This window comes from Urocampus carinirostris, chromosome 16 (assembly GCF_059441175.1).
Source record: "Urocampus carinirostris isolate Australia breed hairy pipefish chromosome 16, RoL_Ucar_1.0, whole genome shotgun sequence".
In the NCBI taxonomy this organism is placed as follows: Eukaryota; Metazoa; Chordata; class Actinopteri; order Syngnathiformes; family Syngnathidae; genus Urocampus; species Urocampus carinirostris.
In genome coordinates, this window is record NC_142364.1 from 4132037 (window position 1) to 4148911 (window position 16875).

The following is a 16875-nucleotide window of genomic DNA, read 5'->3' on the forward strand; positions in this document are numbered from 1 at the left end:
GTACACAAACAGGTCTCACCTTTACTCCACTTCCCGTCAGCCCGCGTTTGTTGCACACCTTCTTTCTCATTGGCCCGTGCAAAACATATCAGAATAAGTGTATCAAATAAATACATTACAAAAATATACAGTTGCAAATACATATTATACATGGTTACACATATTTACAAAGAAAAACGGTACACCGAGAGAGTTTTCAAAGCTTTAATAATAATATTATAACTGTCATCCCAAACCGTGCCTGTGAAGGGTAGCAAAATGCTACTAGCAACACGCTCGCAAAACAGCAAACGTGTCTGTTAAAAAAAACATACTGTATATGTAGAAATCACGTCATCAAAGTCGTCTTCCTTCAGTATGGGTACGAGACTTTGTCATATAGACGTCGTCCCACGCTCCCTTATTCAAAAACACGCTAGCAACACGCTTGCAAAGTAAAGTTTACGTGCAGTAGCTTTGTTTCTTTCTTTATCGGACTGCTCGATTGCGTTTAGCTTGAAAGCTGCGTCATGTGCCTTTCTTTTTGTAATTTGCATGATGAGGATATGTCTACGCTAATATAATTTGTGCACAAGCTAAGAAGTTGCAGTCTTCCTCAGCGCATATATTGCACCGGTCTAAATCTTACCTTTTGTTAGGAAAATGACATAAATTGGCCGCATCACTGAATAAGCCGCAGGGTTGAACGTTTGGGAAAAAAGTAGCGGCTTATAGTCCGGAATTTACGGTAATAGTGCAAGACATATAGAAGCGGACATGATGGGCCTCCATTTTGCTACTACGGAAGCCCAGAAGTTAGCTTATCCATTGGTGCTTGATGTTTAATGACTCCCTTACCTCACACAGTTGAGCTCTGCATGTGATGGCTGCTGATTCAAGCATCTTTGACTTTCCCCACTGTTTCCTTCTCTAGTCACTCATGTTAGCCAGTTCGCTAACCGCTATTGTTAGCTTCTCCTGCTTCAGTGTCACTCACCATCCACAGCTTAGGCCTAAGTGTGATGGTCACTGAGTCCATACCTGCCATACTTTCAACATTAAAAAGCTCAAGATTTTATTACACACTCAGTAATTATTATTTTTTTTTCAAAGGTTGCGTTCCAAACTTCCCACTATAGACAAAACCCGCTAAGTAGAAACCTTAATTTATTGATGACATCATTTATTTATTATTCAAGAACCAACCCAATTTACAGGCTCAGGTTATTGTTTAACAAATAGAAATTATATAATTGTTTTGTTGTTTTTTTAAAACATAACTTCTATGCTGTCATAATTTAAAAAAGAATCTTTCTGTTTTACTGCAACAACTGTATGGATTAGAATAGAATAGAATTGAATATACCTTTATTGTCATTGTTACAACATGGGATATATTGTGGCAACGAAATTGGACGTGGCACTCCAGATCCACATTTTACAGTGAGGATAAGGAATTAAGGATTAAGTACCCAATCCACTTAATGATAGATTGCCACGATCGTGTGGATGTAATGGAAGACTTACCTTAAGGTTCTGTCCTAGAGAAACCATATAATTTCCCATTATCAAACATTTCTGAAAAACACCAGGAAGCCATTTTGGAACGCCAAAGGACCCGCATGAGGTTCTTGAGCAGGTTTAGCGGGTGGAGAGGTCCAACTTTGTGCATTGTGTTCTGCATTATGATTGGACAAACAGGAAGATGTTTTCTATCAACAACAATGCAAATCTGTGAAGTAGTGGAATTACGATCCAGCAAGGATTTACTCTATTAAAAAAAAAAAAAAACGTTCAAATCAAAAGTGGCAAACTATTAACAAAACGGAAATTTAATGTGATTGTTGTAGCTAGATAAATAGATGGATAGATAGATAGATAGATAGATAAATAGATACTTTATTCATCCCCGTAGGAAAATTCACAATTCCAGCAATATCCTTGTGTTGAAAAATAAAATAAAGATATAGAATACAAAAATACCCAATATAACGTTTTGCTTAGAGTATTTAAATAGTGCTACAGAAAATACACACTATAATAAAAATAGGGTAATATGCAAATGTGGGGGTTGGGGTTTAATGTGGGCTTTTACTCCCCCGGGTGGAGTTCAAGAGCCTCATGGTATGAGGAATAAATGATCTCCTCAGTCTGTCCGTGGAACGAGAAAAGCTAAAAATACTTCGAAATAAAGCAGACGCAGAGTAGTCATGACAAGTCATGTTTATTTGTATAGCCCTTAATAACAAGAAGTATCAAAGGGCTGAAAAGACTCTAGACTAAAATACTAGTCTCAATTTGAGAATTGTTCTTTAAATTGGAAAAAGCAGTCGGTTTAAAAACAAAATATCGGTAGGTTTTTTTAAAGGAGAGAAAAGCAGTAGTATCATGCGTAAAAAGGTAGTGTTGAGGAGTATGAGAGTCCTGTTCTTCCACTTTTTTTCCCACTGTTTCATCCTCTAGCCACTCATTTTAGCCACTCAGCTGCAGGTAATGACTTGCTCATAGCCTCTATTATTATACTATGTTAGCTGCTCCATGTAAATAAAGCTTGCTCTTGGAATATTTTACTGGCCTTTAGAGTAGCTTCTCGCGCTAACCGCTATAGCAGGGGTGTCAAACTCATTTTAACTCGGGGGCCACACGATAAAACAAACATTCCGTCAGGGGCCGGACTAGTAGATTAAAGAGAAAGAAAAAGAGATAAAGAAATAAGAGAAAGAGGGAGGGAAAAGGAGAGAAGGCGGGAAAAAGAAAATAAATAAAAAGAGAGAGGGAGAAAGCGTGAGAAACAAAAGATAAAAAGTTGTGAGATAGGGGGAAAATAATGGGAGAGGAAGACAGTAATCCAAAGAGAAATAGAAAGACAGAAGGAGAGAAAAGAGAAAAGAAAGTGCGAAGGGTATGAAGAGAGAAAGAGAAAAGAGGGAAAAGGGAAGTTAGAGCAAAAGAGGTTAAAAGACACGGAGAGAGAAAGAGACAGAGTGGGAGAAAAGGGGTGGAAAAGAGAGAGAGAGATACAAGTACAGTGTCTTTCAACCTGCAGCTTGTTTTTCTCTTGCGCTTCTCTGAGTGTTGTCTCGCGGGCTGGATTCGATCCCTTAGCGGGCCTGATCTGGCCCGCGGGCCGCCTGTTTGACACCTGTGCGCTATAGTCAGCTACTTATACCAGCTCTGACCAACTCCAGCTATTGGCTTTTCCAGCCGCTTACGGTGTTCCAGCTCGATCAGTCTTTTGTTGTCGCTGATGGGATTAACACTTTTGTGTCCTGTCCAATTTTGGCCTCTTCTTTATATGCACACGCTTTAGCTAAGTTGTAAGCTACAGTGACCTCTAGTGGTGAATTAATACACATTGTCACTTCACAGTATTTTTAGCTTATGCTTAGCCCTGTGATTTTTTTTTCACCAGTCTTCACATTTTGTTGAGTTTAAGTGAAAGAATGGCACAAATTATGTATTATTATCACAAAAAATGATATACTATAGTATACATTATTTCTTAAAACAAGTCAGGTAAGTCACCAAAAGCACTAAGAGCAAAAAATAATAATAATAGGTCTGAATGCACTGGAAAAATAGCATGCAAAGCGCAGAAGGCAAAATAGGCCGGATATGATGATTGATCGCATTAGCGTCACCGTGGAAACCACATCTAGGACAAAACGCTAACACAATAATCCAATTCTCCTACAACATCAAGCATATGACTCACATTAGATTTATTTTTTTTCATATTGTTCATTTTTAAGGCAGGTTGGTTAAAGGAATTGTTAGAAAACAGAAATACTAAAAAATAATGAAGTCACATTTTCTTCTACAAACGATGCTCAAATTTCCCTAGAAAAAAATATAATTAGATTTAAGTTTTTTTCTTTGTTTACCTTTAAAAAAATCCAACAATATGAATGTTAGCATCAAAATCATTTACTATTAGTTTCATTATTATGTGTTATTTTATCTAAGTGTATTTCACTCCTGCATATATAAATGTTTTATATTTTAAACTTAAATATATTTTTCTCTTTCATTTTTTTTCCCTGGAAAAATATCCAATTTGGAATAAATAATGCAAATATTTTAAACTTTTTCTTTCTGATTTTACTAAAATTTGGGAAGGATGGGCGTCGCCAGGCTGTGCTTGCCCGATACACACCACAGGAAATGGTGGCCCGTACAATCAGTGTGCTTAAGGGATCCAACCAGCCAACGTAACACATGTATGGCTTGGAGAGGGATGGGCGCCACCAGGGTGTACTTGCCCAATACACACCACAGGAAATGGTGCTCGTATAATCCGTGTGCTGAAGGGATCCACCCAACCAAATTAACACATTTATGGCCTGGAGAGGGATGGGCGCCACCAGGGTGTACTAGCCCAGTACACACCACAGGGAATGGTGGCTTGACAACCCGTGTGCTTAAGGGATCCACCCAACCAAATTTACACATTTATGACATGGAGAGGGATGGGCACCACCAGGCTGTATTTGCCCAATGCACACCACAGGAAATGGTGGCCCGACAACCCGTGAGCTTAAGGGATCCACCCAACTAACCTTACACATGTATGGCCTGGAAATGGATGGGCGCCACCAGGCTGCACTTGCCCAATACACACCACAGGAAATGGTGCCCGTACAATCCCTGTGCTAAAGGGATCCATCCATCCAACCAACCTAACACATTTATGGCCTGGAGATGGATGGGCGCCATCAGGCTGTACTTGCCCAGTACACACCACAGGAAATGGTGGCCCGACAACCTGTGTGCTTAAGGGATCCACCCAACTAACTTAACACATGTATGGCCTGGACAGGGATGGGCACCACCAGGCTGTACTTGCCCAATGCACACCACAGGAAATGGTGGCCCGACAACCCGTGTGCTTAAGGCTTCCACCCAACCAAATTTACACATTTATAGCCTGGAGAGGGATGGGCGCCACCAGGCTGTACTTGCCCAATACACACCTCAGAAAATGGTGGCCCGACTTCCCGTGTGCTTAAGGGATCCACCCAACTAACCTTACACATCTATGGCCTGGACAGGGATGGGCACCACCAGGCTCTACTTGCCCAATACACACCACAGGAAATGGAGCCCCTACCACCCGTGTGCTAAAGGGCTCCACCCACCCTCATTTTTATTTGAAGTAGTTTTATGTGATAAACTTTTTTTCTCATTAAATAATTTTAATAAATATTTATCTGACTTAACTCTTCATTTCAAGCTAGATTTTTATGATTTTACTACTATTTTTATCCGAGTATTTTTGTTTAAATGCCAAAAGTATATTCTATTTTTTATTTTGTAACAAGTTAAAAAAAATGTATTTATTTAGGGTAAAAAATGTGCATAATTACCTAAATAGGGAAATAATAATGAATTTATATTATTTATAATAATTCAAATATTTTTTATTTGTATTTATTTTACTAAAAAAATATACATACTCGTTTATTGATTCATTTGTTCATTTATTTATTTGGGGCTATTTTGATGATCTCTTCTCCGTCGCAAAAAATAAATGGAGTTTGGAATGTGTCATTTTTAAGCAATTGAAGACAAATAAAATGTCAAATCGTAATTGAGTTTCTTTAACATTTCTAGGTTATGGAGTTTGGGCCTCAACAACAAACGGACTTCCTCACCCTGCCACGGTGAGTTCCATTTTCGTTTGAACCAACTCACCACTCTATACAAACCCAATACTGCCCTCCAGCGGCCGGAAAGAGCATTTATATAGAGGTGCATTGAGTAATATTTGACCACGAGATGGTACTGGATTGTCTAATGCGAATGAAAACCAGTACTGAGAGCACAGCGTAGCAGCAAGATGCCAGACAAACATGGTGGGGACTGCCGAGTATGGATTCCACTATGTAAAAGTAAGACATTCTCGACCTTTGAAAATGTATAAAAAAATAACATTTTTTACTGAATGAAGGTTTTTTTGTACCACTAGGAGGGAATAATACTACACACGGTCCCTTTAAAATAATAATAATGTACTGTGGGCTGGATCAAATCATCTAACGCAGCGGTTCTCAAATAGTGAGGCGGGCCAGGTGAGGGTCCATCAAACTGGGGCGCGGTCCGACCTTGGGGAACTTTTATTTATTTTTTTACTTTCCATAAAATCAAGTGCAATTGCACCTTCACTACACTAGGGAGCAGTGGCGTTCTCATTGCTAGTGATTCACTTACATTTAACCTCTTTACCGTATAAGCAGTGAGTATGAAATTTGGATAAAAAGTGAAGCTAAGGTATCCCATGAAAACCCGGATGAGTAGACAGACTTCTTTCGGGGGTGGATTTTTTCTTCTGAGGGGACATGGCAGAAAATAATCAAGAAGCACTGATCTAATAGGCCGGACTCTGCTCGTGGGCCGTATGTTTAACATCGCTGAGCTAGCTTGTTTTGCAAGAGAAGTTCGTCACAAGCAACCTGACCCAGGCGGGCCAGGTGAGGGTCCATCAAACTGGGGCGCGGTCCGACCTTGAACTTTTATTTATTTTTTTACTTTCCATAAAATCAAGTGCAATTGCACCTCCACTACACTAGGGAGCAGTGGCGTTCTCATAATCAGTGTTTTCCTTGACATTTAACCTCCACACCGTATGAGCAGCGAGTATGAAATTTGGATACGAAGTTGAGCAGACCCCTAAGGTATCCCATGAAAATCCGAATGAGTAGACAGACTTCTTTCTGGGGTGGATTTCTTCTTCTGAGGGGGCATAGCAGAAAATAATCAAGAAGCACTGATCTAATAGGCCGGACTCTGCTCGTGGGCCGTATGTTTAACATCGCTGAGCTAGCTTGTTTTGCAAGTGAAGTTCGTCACAAGCAACCTGACCCAGGCGGGCCAGGTGAGGGTCCATCAAACTGGGGCGCGGTCTGACCTTGGGGAACTTTTTTTTTGTTTTACTTTCCATAGAATAAAGTGCAATTGCTCCTCCACTACACTAGGGAGCAGTGGCGTTCTCATCATCAGTGTTTTCATTTACATTTAACCTCCACACCGTATGAGCAGCGAGTATGAAATTTGGATACGAAGTTAAGCAGACCCCTAAGGTATCCCATGAAAACCCGGATGAGTAAACAGACTTCTTTCGGGGGTGGATTTCTTCTTCTGAGGGGGCATGGCAGAAAATAATCAAGAAGCACTGATCTAATAGGCCGGATTCTGCTCGTGGGCCATATGTTTAACATCACTGAGCTAGCTTGTTTTGCAAGAGAAGTTCGTCACAGGCAACTCGACCCGGGCGGGGGCCTATGGGAGCCCCATTGTGGGCCCCCATTGTGTGCTGCCGGCCCTCTGATTGTCTCTGGAAAGGCTTAGAACGCCGACTGCATTATTCAGCGACGCGTGGCTAGAGAGAGAAAAAGAGAGAGAGAGAGAGAGAGTCAAGGGGGAGGGGCGAGCAGCTGTCGAGCACAACGGAGCACCGCCCGGCGCTAGAAAGTGGCGCGTGGCACCAGTGCAGGACGGGGAATCAAACATCTGAGATCGGAGGAGTGATCTTCAGACAAAGAAGACGGAAAATAAGAGAAAAACCAGACAACTGCTCGGTAAGCTCCGCCTCTTGATTCCAAAGGAGTTCTCCAGAAAGAGAAACCAAAAAAGCTCAAATACGTCGTTTTTCTTCTGGATCTAAATCGCTTTTGACGTGTGAAGGTTGTCACATGCCAGAGGAGGTCATCGGATCCTCACCGTTGTTTTTTTTTGTTTCTGATACAGAAATCCGTTCAAGTATGTGTTTATTAACTGGAAATGAGCACTAGGAAATTACGATTGCCTCTCACATCACTTTAACCTACATCTGGGGTGACCTTAACCCAATTCTGACACTGATTTGTGTTGTCTTTGATGCCTTCAGGACAGCTGGATTTTAGTTTTAGAGCTTCAGAGTGTCTGGCTGGTTCACTTAAAGTAATAGAACATCCATCCATTATCCTCAGTAGGGTCGCGGGGGTACTGGAGCCCATCTCAGCCATTGTCAGACACTGGGCAGGGGACACCCTGTAACCTGATATGCATGTTTTTAGGATGTGGGAGGAAACTAAAGTCAGAGGAAACCAATGCTAGTAAGAGGAGAACATGCAAACTCCACACGGGGAGGCTGCGGTAGCTGGACTTTAACTCGGAACTTCTGCACTGTGGGGCTGCGTGCTCACCACCAACCCACTGCTTGTGTTTTAACACTAAAAACTCAATTACGAAAGCGTTTTCATTAAAATATTTTGCCAAAGGCTTTTTATTTTAAAAGGCCGTTTTTAGCGCTTGAATCTCCGTTTTAATGTCCTTTTTATCAATTTAATGTTTGAAGACCGTTTTTATGAATTGAGTGTTTTTAAGGCATTTTTTTATCAATTGAATGCTCCTTTTCTATTGAAATGACGGCACAGTGGGGTTTCCATAATAACATACCTTCACGATAATACACAGGAGCCTCCACAGACTCAGTTGCAATGCTGTATAATTTTAGGGGGCACTCGGGTTTAATTTAGGCACCCCCAAAACGGAGGGTTACGGCCACTTTTTCACTTAACCCACTTTTCACACACACTGATTTTGTCTTCGATACCTTTATAAACCTTTATTTAAAAAGCATTTTATCAGAGTTGTGTGCTCATTTAGGGTGGTGATGCCCCTTAAATTAAATTTTGTAATTAAAAATAATAGAACAGTCTTGATTGTCCTTGATATTGACGTTGTGTATGGATCATTATACCTTCATTTATATATATATATCTCATTGGCCATACCGCTTATCCTCATTAGGGTCGCGGGGGGGCTGGAGCCCATCCCAGCCATCTCCGGGCAGTGGGCAGGGGACACCCTGAACTGGTTGCCAGCCAATCGCAGGGCACACAGGGACAGACAACTCATTCGCTCATTCACACCTAGGGACAATTTGGACCAGCCAATTCACCTGAAATGCATGTTTTTGGATCGTGGGAGGAAACCGGAATGCCCGGAGGAAACCCACTCAAGCACGGGGAGAACATACAAACTGCGCACAGGAAGTCTGGAGCTGGATTTGAACCCACGACAGGTTCCCATGACATGAACTGTGCCGCACAAGCGCTAACCACTGCGCTGCCGTGCTGCCTATATATATATATATATATATATATATATATATATATATGTATAAAAATACTGTACATAGTACATTCTATTATGGCAGCGTTCACATTGTCAATAAATTATTTGAATCATGGCGCCACGTCAAGAATGGAATGATGAGATGAAATAGAGTGCCTTTTCCTGTGTCATCTACATCCTCATTGATCTAGTGCAGGGGTGTCAAACTGATTTTAACTCGGGGGCCACACGATAGAACAAACATTCTGTCGGGGGCCGGACGAGTAGATTCAAGAGAAAGAAAAAGAGAGATAAAGAAATGAGAGAAAGAGGGAGGGAAAAGGAGAGAGGGCGGGACAGAGAAAGAAAGAAAAAGAGAGAGGGAAAGATAAAAAGTCGTGAGAGAGGGGGAAAAGAAAGGGAGAGGAAGAAAGAAATCCAAAGAGAAATAGGAAAACAGAAGGAGAGAAAAGAAAGTGCGAAGGGTATGAAGAGAGAAAGAGAAAAGGAAATAAGGAAGTTAGAGCAAAACAGGTTAAAAGAAACAGAGAGAGAAAGAGACAAAGAGCAACAAAGGGAGAGAAAATAAGAGACAAAGAGAGTGAAAGAGACAGAGTGGGAGAAAAGGGGTGAGAGAGAGAGAGAGAGAGAAAGAGGGATAAATACAAGTATAGTGTCTTTGTGAGAGGCACCTGGCTTTGCAACATCAAGTTGACATATTTCAACTTGCAGCTCGTTTTTCCCTTGCACTTCTCTGAGTGTTGTCTGATCTGGCCCGCGGGCCGCCTGTTTGACACCTGTGATCTAGTGGTTAGGAACCGTCACTCAATTCCCATTGCTTCTAATGTTTTGCGATTGTGGTGAGCGATATTTTTCGACTGATCCATCATTGCTCAAATATGATAACACCCAAACTTCAATTTTTTTGAAGGATCTATTAAATAAATAAGCCACAAATAGAAGGATCTGACATCATCTTTGGTAATCTTGCTGCTATGAGTTTTTAGAAAACTGAGAATGAAAATTGTGCAGTTTGTTTTCGCTTAAGTAGCCACAGTTTGCATTTTTCCTTGAGCTTTTTACGCTGGTTTTTAACTGCACTACACAAAAGAGCGACATCTAGTGGTCAAAAAATACACACTGTCCCTTTAGGCTGGACATTTTCACAATATATTTTGCTGTCTGTGTACAAAAACGTATGCAATGGACTTGGATGGGCTTAACCTTATCTTCTCTGTTCCTTTATCTTCTTGGGTTTTTTACCTCACTGTGAATGTGTGAAACTGGAGTGTCATGTCCAACTTCGTTGTCACAATATGTTAACCCATTTTGTAACAATGAAAATAAAGGTATATTCTATCCTATTCTATTTTGGTTGTGTTTCTCTATTGGACAAAAAAAGGGTTGAAAATGGATCATGTACAATAAAAAAAAAGGGAAATGCGCGCTCGTCTTGGGATCAAGAGGTCGCAGGTTCGATTCCCGGCTCCTCCGTGTTATATGTCCAAGTGTCCTTGGGCAAGACACTGAATCCCTCATGCACCCAATAAGCAGGTAGGCGCCTTGCATGGCTGAATATTGGTGTGTGAGCAGGGTTGTGTAGGGTTACTTTAACTTGATTACTTTCAATTACTTTTGGATTACTCCAATACCAAATATGCTAATAAAAGACAAAATAAACTAAATAGGAATGAAATGACTAAATTTTGTGCAGGCTTGGGGAGTAACGGAATACATAAAACGGCAAAAATGATGTTGGCAAGCTGTTTGGATTTATTTTCATTTTGTTTCTGTGGCATTTTATGTTCGTTTTGCCGGAGATCAAAGCCAGGAGAGAAAGCTTACCATGTGTTGTGCGTCATCATTTTATTCATATTTAGTTTCTTTTGTCTTTTATTAGCATATTTGGTATTGGAGTCATCCAAAAGTCATTGAAAGTAATCCAGTTCAAGTAACCCTACCCAACCCTGTGTGTGAGTGTGTGTGTGAATGGGTAAGTGTGAAGCACATTGTAAAGCGCTTTGGGAGGTCTTTATTGACTTGTAAAGCGCTATAGAAATGCAGATCATTTACCATTTGAACAGAAATGTGGAAGCAAAAAAGTAGGAAACTGTTTTTTCTCTAAAAACAACTTTGTTTTTTGCGTGGCCCACTACGCAAAAACCCACGGCCCCGAACTGGTCCGCGGCCCGGTGGTTGCTGACCACTGACGTCCAGGAATGCTATCTGTGTTCTTCTGTTCCCAGAAAGCATTGCTTGGGGTGGAAGGTCAGGGAGGGGTGCTGGGTCGAAACCGGGAACGAATAACAGGAACAGACGCGAGGCAAAATCTCCAAGGAGAGATAAAGGACAAGCCAGGTGTTCCTGCCTGCATGGAGGGGGGAAATGGTGGCTGGGATGGGGGTAGGGGGGATGCCAGAAGGAAATCTGTTCAGCCTCAAACAGATCTAAGTGAACAGGGTCGGTACGGGTGCTTGAAATCCTTGAAAAGGTTTGGATTTAAATGTTGTGTTTTCAAGGGTTGAAAAGCTCTGGAATTTTGGGTGCAGTGCTTGTAAATGCTTGAAATTGTCACAAAGTTTGTCATCAAGTCTGCTTAAAAATGATTTTGATACTGATCAATGGTGGCTTCGCCTTGCCATTGCATTTGTTTCTTCCCTGGTGATTAACAGCAGCCGGCATTAGTTTGTATAGCATAGCTAAGCACCATTGCCCCCTACAGGACAAGTTTATGCTAAATCTAAACAGTGCATTTAGGAATGTCTCATCTCATCTCATCTCATTAGCCGTACCGCTTATCCTCATTAGGGTCGCGGGGGGGCTGGAGCCCATCCCAGCCATCTCCGGGCAGTGGGCAGGGGACACCCTGAACTGGTTGCCAGCCAATCGCAGGGCACACAGGGACAGACAACTCATTCGCTCATTCACACCTAGGGACAATTTGGACCGGCCAATTCACCTGAAATGCATGTTTTTTGGAACGTGGGAGGAAACCGGAGTGCCCGGAGGAAACCCACGCAAGCACGGGGAGAACACACAAACTCCGCACAGGAAGCCTGGAGCTGGATTTGAACCCACGACAGGTTCCCATGACATGAACTGTGCCGCACAAGCGCTAACCACTGCGCCGCCGTGCTGCCCCATCTAGGAATGTGCATTAGTTTATTTGTATCAAATGAGTGGTGCTTGAAATCCTTGAAAAGGTTTGGATTTAAATGTTGTGTTTTCAAGGATTGAAAATCCGTGGAATTTTGGTTGCAGTGCTTGTAAATGCTTGAAATTGTCACAAAGTTTGTCATCAAGTCTGCTTAAAAATGATTTTGATACTGATCTATGGTGGCTTCGCCTTGGCATTGCATTTGTTTCTTCCCTGGTGATTAACAGCAGCCGGCATTAGTTTGTATAGCATACTGTTAAGCACCATCGCCCCCTATGGGACAGGTGTATGCTACACCTAAACAGGGCACTAAGGAATGTGCACTAGTTTATTTGTATCAATTGATTCAGATTTTTGCTGGTCCAATCTCCAGATTGAGCCCACTACAGGGTTCAGACGGGTGCTTGAAATCCTTGAAAAGGTTTGGATTTAAATGTTGTGTTTTCAAGGATTGAAAAGCTCTGCAATTTTGGGTGAAGTGCTTGTAAATGCTTGAAATTGTCACCGGGTTTGTTATCAAGTCTGCTTAAAAATGATTTCCACACTGATCGATGGTGGCTTCGCCTTGGCATTGCATTTGTTTCTTCCCTGGTGATTAACAGCAGCCGGCATTAGTTTGTATAGTGTACTGTTAAGCACCATTGCCCCCTACAGGACAAGTATATGCTACATCTAGACAGTGCACTTGGGAATGTGCATTAGTTTATTTGTATCAAATGATTGAGATTTTTGCTATGTAAGAGCTGGTCCAATCTTCAGGGTTCAGACGGGTGCTTGAAATCCTTGAAAAGGTTTGGATTTAAATGTTGTGTTTTCAAGGATTGAAAATCCGTGGAATTTTGGTTGCAGTGCTTGTAAATGCTTGAAATTGTCACCGAGTTTGTCATCAAGTCTGCTTAATAATGATTTTGATACTGATCTATGGTGGCTTCGCTTTGCCATTGCATTTGTTTCTTCCCTGGTGATTAACAGCAGCCGGCATTAGTTTGTATAGTGTACTGTTAAGCACCATTGCCCCCTACAGGACAAGTATATGCTACATCTAGACAGTGCACTTGGGAATGTGCATTAGTTTATTTGTATCAAATGATTGAGATTTTTGCTATGTAAGAGCTGGTCCAATCTTCAGGGTTCAGACGGGTGCTTGAAATCCTTGAAAAGGTTTGGATTTAAATGTTGTGTTTTCAAGGATTGAAAATCCGTGGAATTTTGGTTGCAGTGCTTGTAAATGCTTGAAATTGTCACAAAGTTTGTCATCAAGTCTGCTTAAAAATGATTTTGATACTGATCTATGGTGGCTTCGCCTTGGCATTGCATTTGTTTCTTCCCTGGTGATTAACAGCAGCCGGCATTAGTTTGTATAGCATACTGTTAAGCACCATCGCCCCCTATGGGACAGGTGTATGCTACACCTAAACAGGGCACTAAGGAATGTGCACTAGTTTATTTGTATCAATTGATTCTGATTTTTGCTGGTCCAATCTCCAGATTGAGCCCACTACAGGGTTCAGACGGGTGCTTGAAATCCTTGAAAAGGTTTGGATTTAAATGTTGGGTTTTCAAGGATGGAAAAGCTCTGGAATTTTGGTTGCAGTGCTTGTAAATGCTTGAAATTGTCACCGGGTTTGTTATCAAGTCTGCTTAAAAATGATTTCCACACTGATCGATGGTGGCTTCGCCTTGGCATTGCATTTGTTTCTTCCCTGGTGATTAACAGCAGCCGGCATTAGTTTGTATAGCATACTGTTAATCACCATCGCCCCCTATGGGACAGGTGCATGCTATATCTAAACAGTGCACCTAGGAATGTGCACTAGTTTATTTGTATCAAATGATTGAGATTTTTGCTATGTAAGAGCTGGTCCGATCTCCACAATGAGCCCACTACAGGGTTCAGACGGGTGCTTGAAATCCTTGAAAAAGTTTGGATTTTAATGTTGTGTTTTCAAGGATTGAAAAGATCTGGAATTTTGGGTGCAAGTGCTTGTAAATGCTTGAAATTGTCACCGAGTTTGTCATCAAGTTCCCTTTTGATTAGCAGCAGCTGGCATTAGTTTGTATAGCATTGTCCTATTAAGCATCATCGCCCCCTACGGGACAGGTATATGCTACACCTTAACAGGGCACTGCAGAATGTGCACTAGTTCATTCGTATCAAGTGCTTCAAATTGTTGCTATATAAGAGCTGGGCCGATCCCACTACAGGGTTCATATGGGTGCTTGAAATCCCTTAAAAATTCTTGAATTTTATTTTTTTGTTTTTAAGGCTTAAGAAGTGCTTGAATTGTGGGTGGAGTGCTTGAAATTGTTAAAGTTTTTCATCAAGTCTTCTGAAAAAATACACTGACAATGAACCCCGATTGCTATGCATTAACATTGCATTTTATTCTTCCCTCAAAACTAACGGCAGCCAGTATTAGTTTGTATGGCATTGTCTCATGAAGTGATCGCCCTGTTCGACAGGTGCATGCTACACCTAATAAGAGCACAATGAAATGTATAGCAGTTCAAGGATTCTGTATTGATTCTTGACATTGCAAAAACGTATCCTTGAAAATGCTTGAATTTTATTATTGTGTTTTCTAGGATTTAAAAGTGCTTCGATTTTGAGTGAAGTGTTTGTGAATGCTTGAAATTGTTGCCATGTTTCACAACGAGTCGGCTTGAAAATGACACAAACACTGCGTTTTGGTAGTTTTGCTTAGCAATATCTATTTCTTCCCTCTTGAATAATGGCAGCTGGCATTAGTTTGTATGGCATTGTTTATCACCCTCTATGGGACACCTAAACATGACACTATGAAATTTCTGTAAGTGCAAGGGTTATATATTCATTATGGACATTTATTATGGGCCATGCGAAAAAAAATTAAGGTAGGGTTTTCCAGTGGTAAATTGTAATGGGAAGAATTTCCTGCAACTGAAAATATAAGCTTCATCATCTCAAAAAATATTTACACAATCATGAAGTGGAATACATTTTTATTGGATATTTTAACTTTTCTAACAAATAAAAAACGAAAAAGTGGGTGCGCAAAATGATTCAGCCCCATTGAGTTACTAATTTGTAGCAACACCTTGTGCTGCGATTACAGCTTCAAGTCGCTCAGGGTATGTCTCTATCAGTTTTGCACATTGGGAAACTGATATTTTGGCCCATTCCTCCTTGCAAAACAGCTCGAGCTCAGTGAGGTTGGATGGAAAGCGTTTGTGAACAGTTTTCAGGTCTTTCCACAAATTCGCAATTGGATTGAGGTCTGCACTCGGCCATTTTAACACCTTGATAAGTTTTTTGGTAAACCATTCCATTGTAGCTTTATGTTTTGGATCCAAAGCCAAATCTCCGTCCCAGTCTCAGGTCTTTTGCGGACTCTATCAGGTTTTCTTCCAGAATGGTCCCGTATTTGGCTTCATCAATTTTAACCATCTTCCCTGTCCCTGCTAAAGAAAAGCAGGCCCAAACCATGATATTGCCACCACCATGTTTGACGGTGGGGATGGTTTGTTGAGGGTGATGAGCTGTGCTGCTTTTACGCCAAACATAACATCTTGAATTGTTGCCATAAAGTTTTATTTTGGTCTCATCTGCCTCGAGCTCCTTCTTCCACATATTTGGTGTGTCTCCCTTTAAACGACACTTTTTATGGATATCTTTAAGAAAAGGCTTCCTTCTTGCCACGCTAGATTAAAAACTGCACGTGCAAACCGCAGATATATTTGTGGCTCTGGAAAACACATGATTTACACCAGATTTCTTCTTTTTATGGTAATGGGGAAAATGTGAATATTGGCTTTGAAAGTACTTCAAAAGTGCTTGTATTTGGTCATGAAAAGGCTGTACGAACCCTGAGTTAAGGTCTCTGCACAAAAGTCATGTGACAACCCCCTCCTTTGGCAGAACAAAAAAGTACTTTTTTTGTTGTTTCCTTTGTCTTTGTCGGTGTTGCTATTTTGAGTATGCATGTCATTGTCACGCTGTGTCAGCTTTAGATTTATTTCTACGTGTTTTTTTGTGTTTTTGTTCCTCGCAATAGTTGCAGGAACTGCAATACACCAATCATGTGGAAGCCGTCACGCCGTTTGATTTCCCGTTCCTTATATGTCAAATGAAAAAGGAACAACATGGAAAGACTGCATTCAAACACTGATAAACAGGAATAGATAGATATAGATGGATAGTTTATTCATCCCCGTAGGGAAATTCACACTTCCAGCAGTATCCTTGTGTTGAAAAATAAAATCATCAAATAAAAGATATAGAATTCAAAAATACCCAATATAACGTGTTGATATAGTGTATTTCAATAGTGCTACGGAAAATACACACTGTAATAAAAATAGGGTAATATGCAAATGTGGGGGTGGGATTTAATGTGGACTTTTACTCCTCCGGGTGGAGTTAAAGAGCCTCATGGCATGAGGGAGAGATGATCTCCGTAATCTGCGATAATCCGTTTAGGATTGTTTTTTAAACACCGAAAGTTATTTTAAGGCATTCCTATTCAGTCCAAAATCATCAAAATGTTAATAAAATGTGTGTTCCTCAAGAACCATTAATACCAAAATATGAACAAAATGTGAAAATCTGCAAAAAATAGAACATTTAAAACTGAAAAACATATACCGTATTTTTTAGACTATAA

At 40.9% G+C, this 16875-nt stretch overlaps 1 protein-coding gene across 1 annotated transcript in view; it reads left to right on the top strand.

Moving 5' to 3' along the window:
• The window catches only part of palm2akap2 (PALM2 and AKAP2 fusion), a 146811-nt gene that overhangs the window by 83374 nt on the left and 46562 nt on the right, over positions 1 to 16875 (top strand). The window contains exon 9 of the mRNA XM_088320037.1: positions 5593 to 5642. Within this exon, the coding sequence (XP_088176163.1) occupies positions 5593 to 5642 (50 nt within the window). The remainder of the gene's footprint in view (positions 1 to 5592; positions 5643 to 16875) is intronic.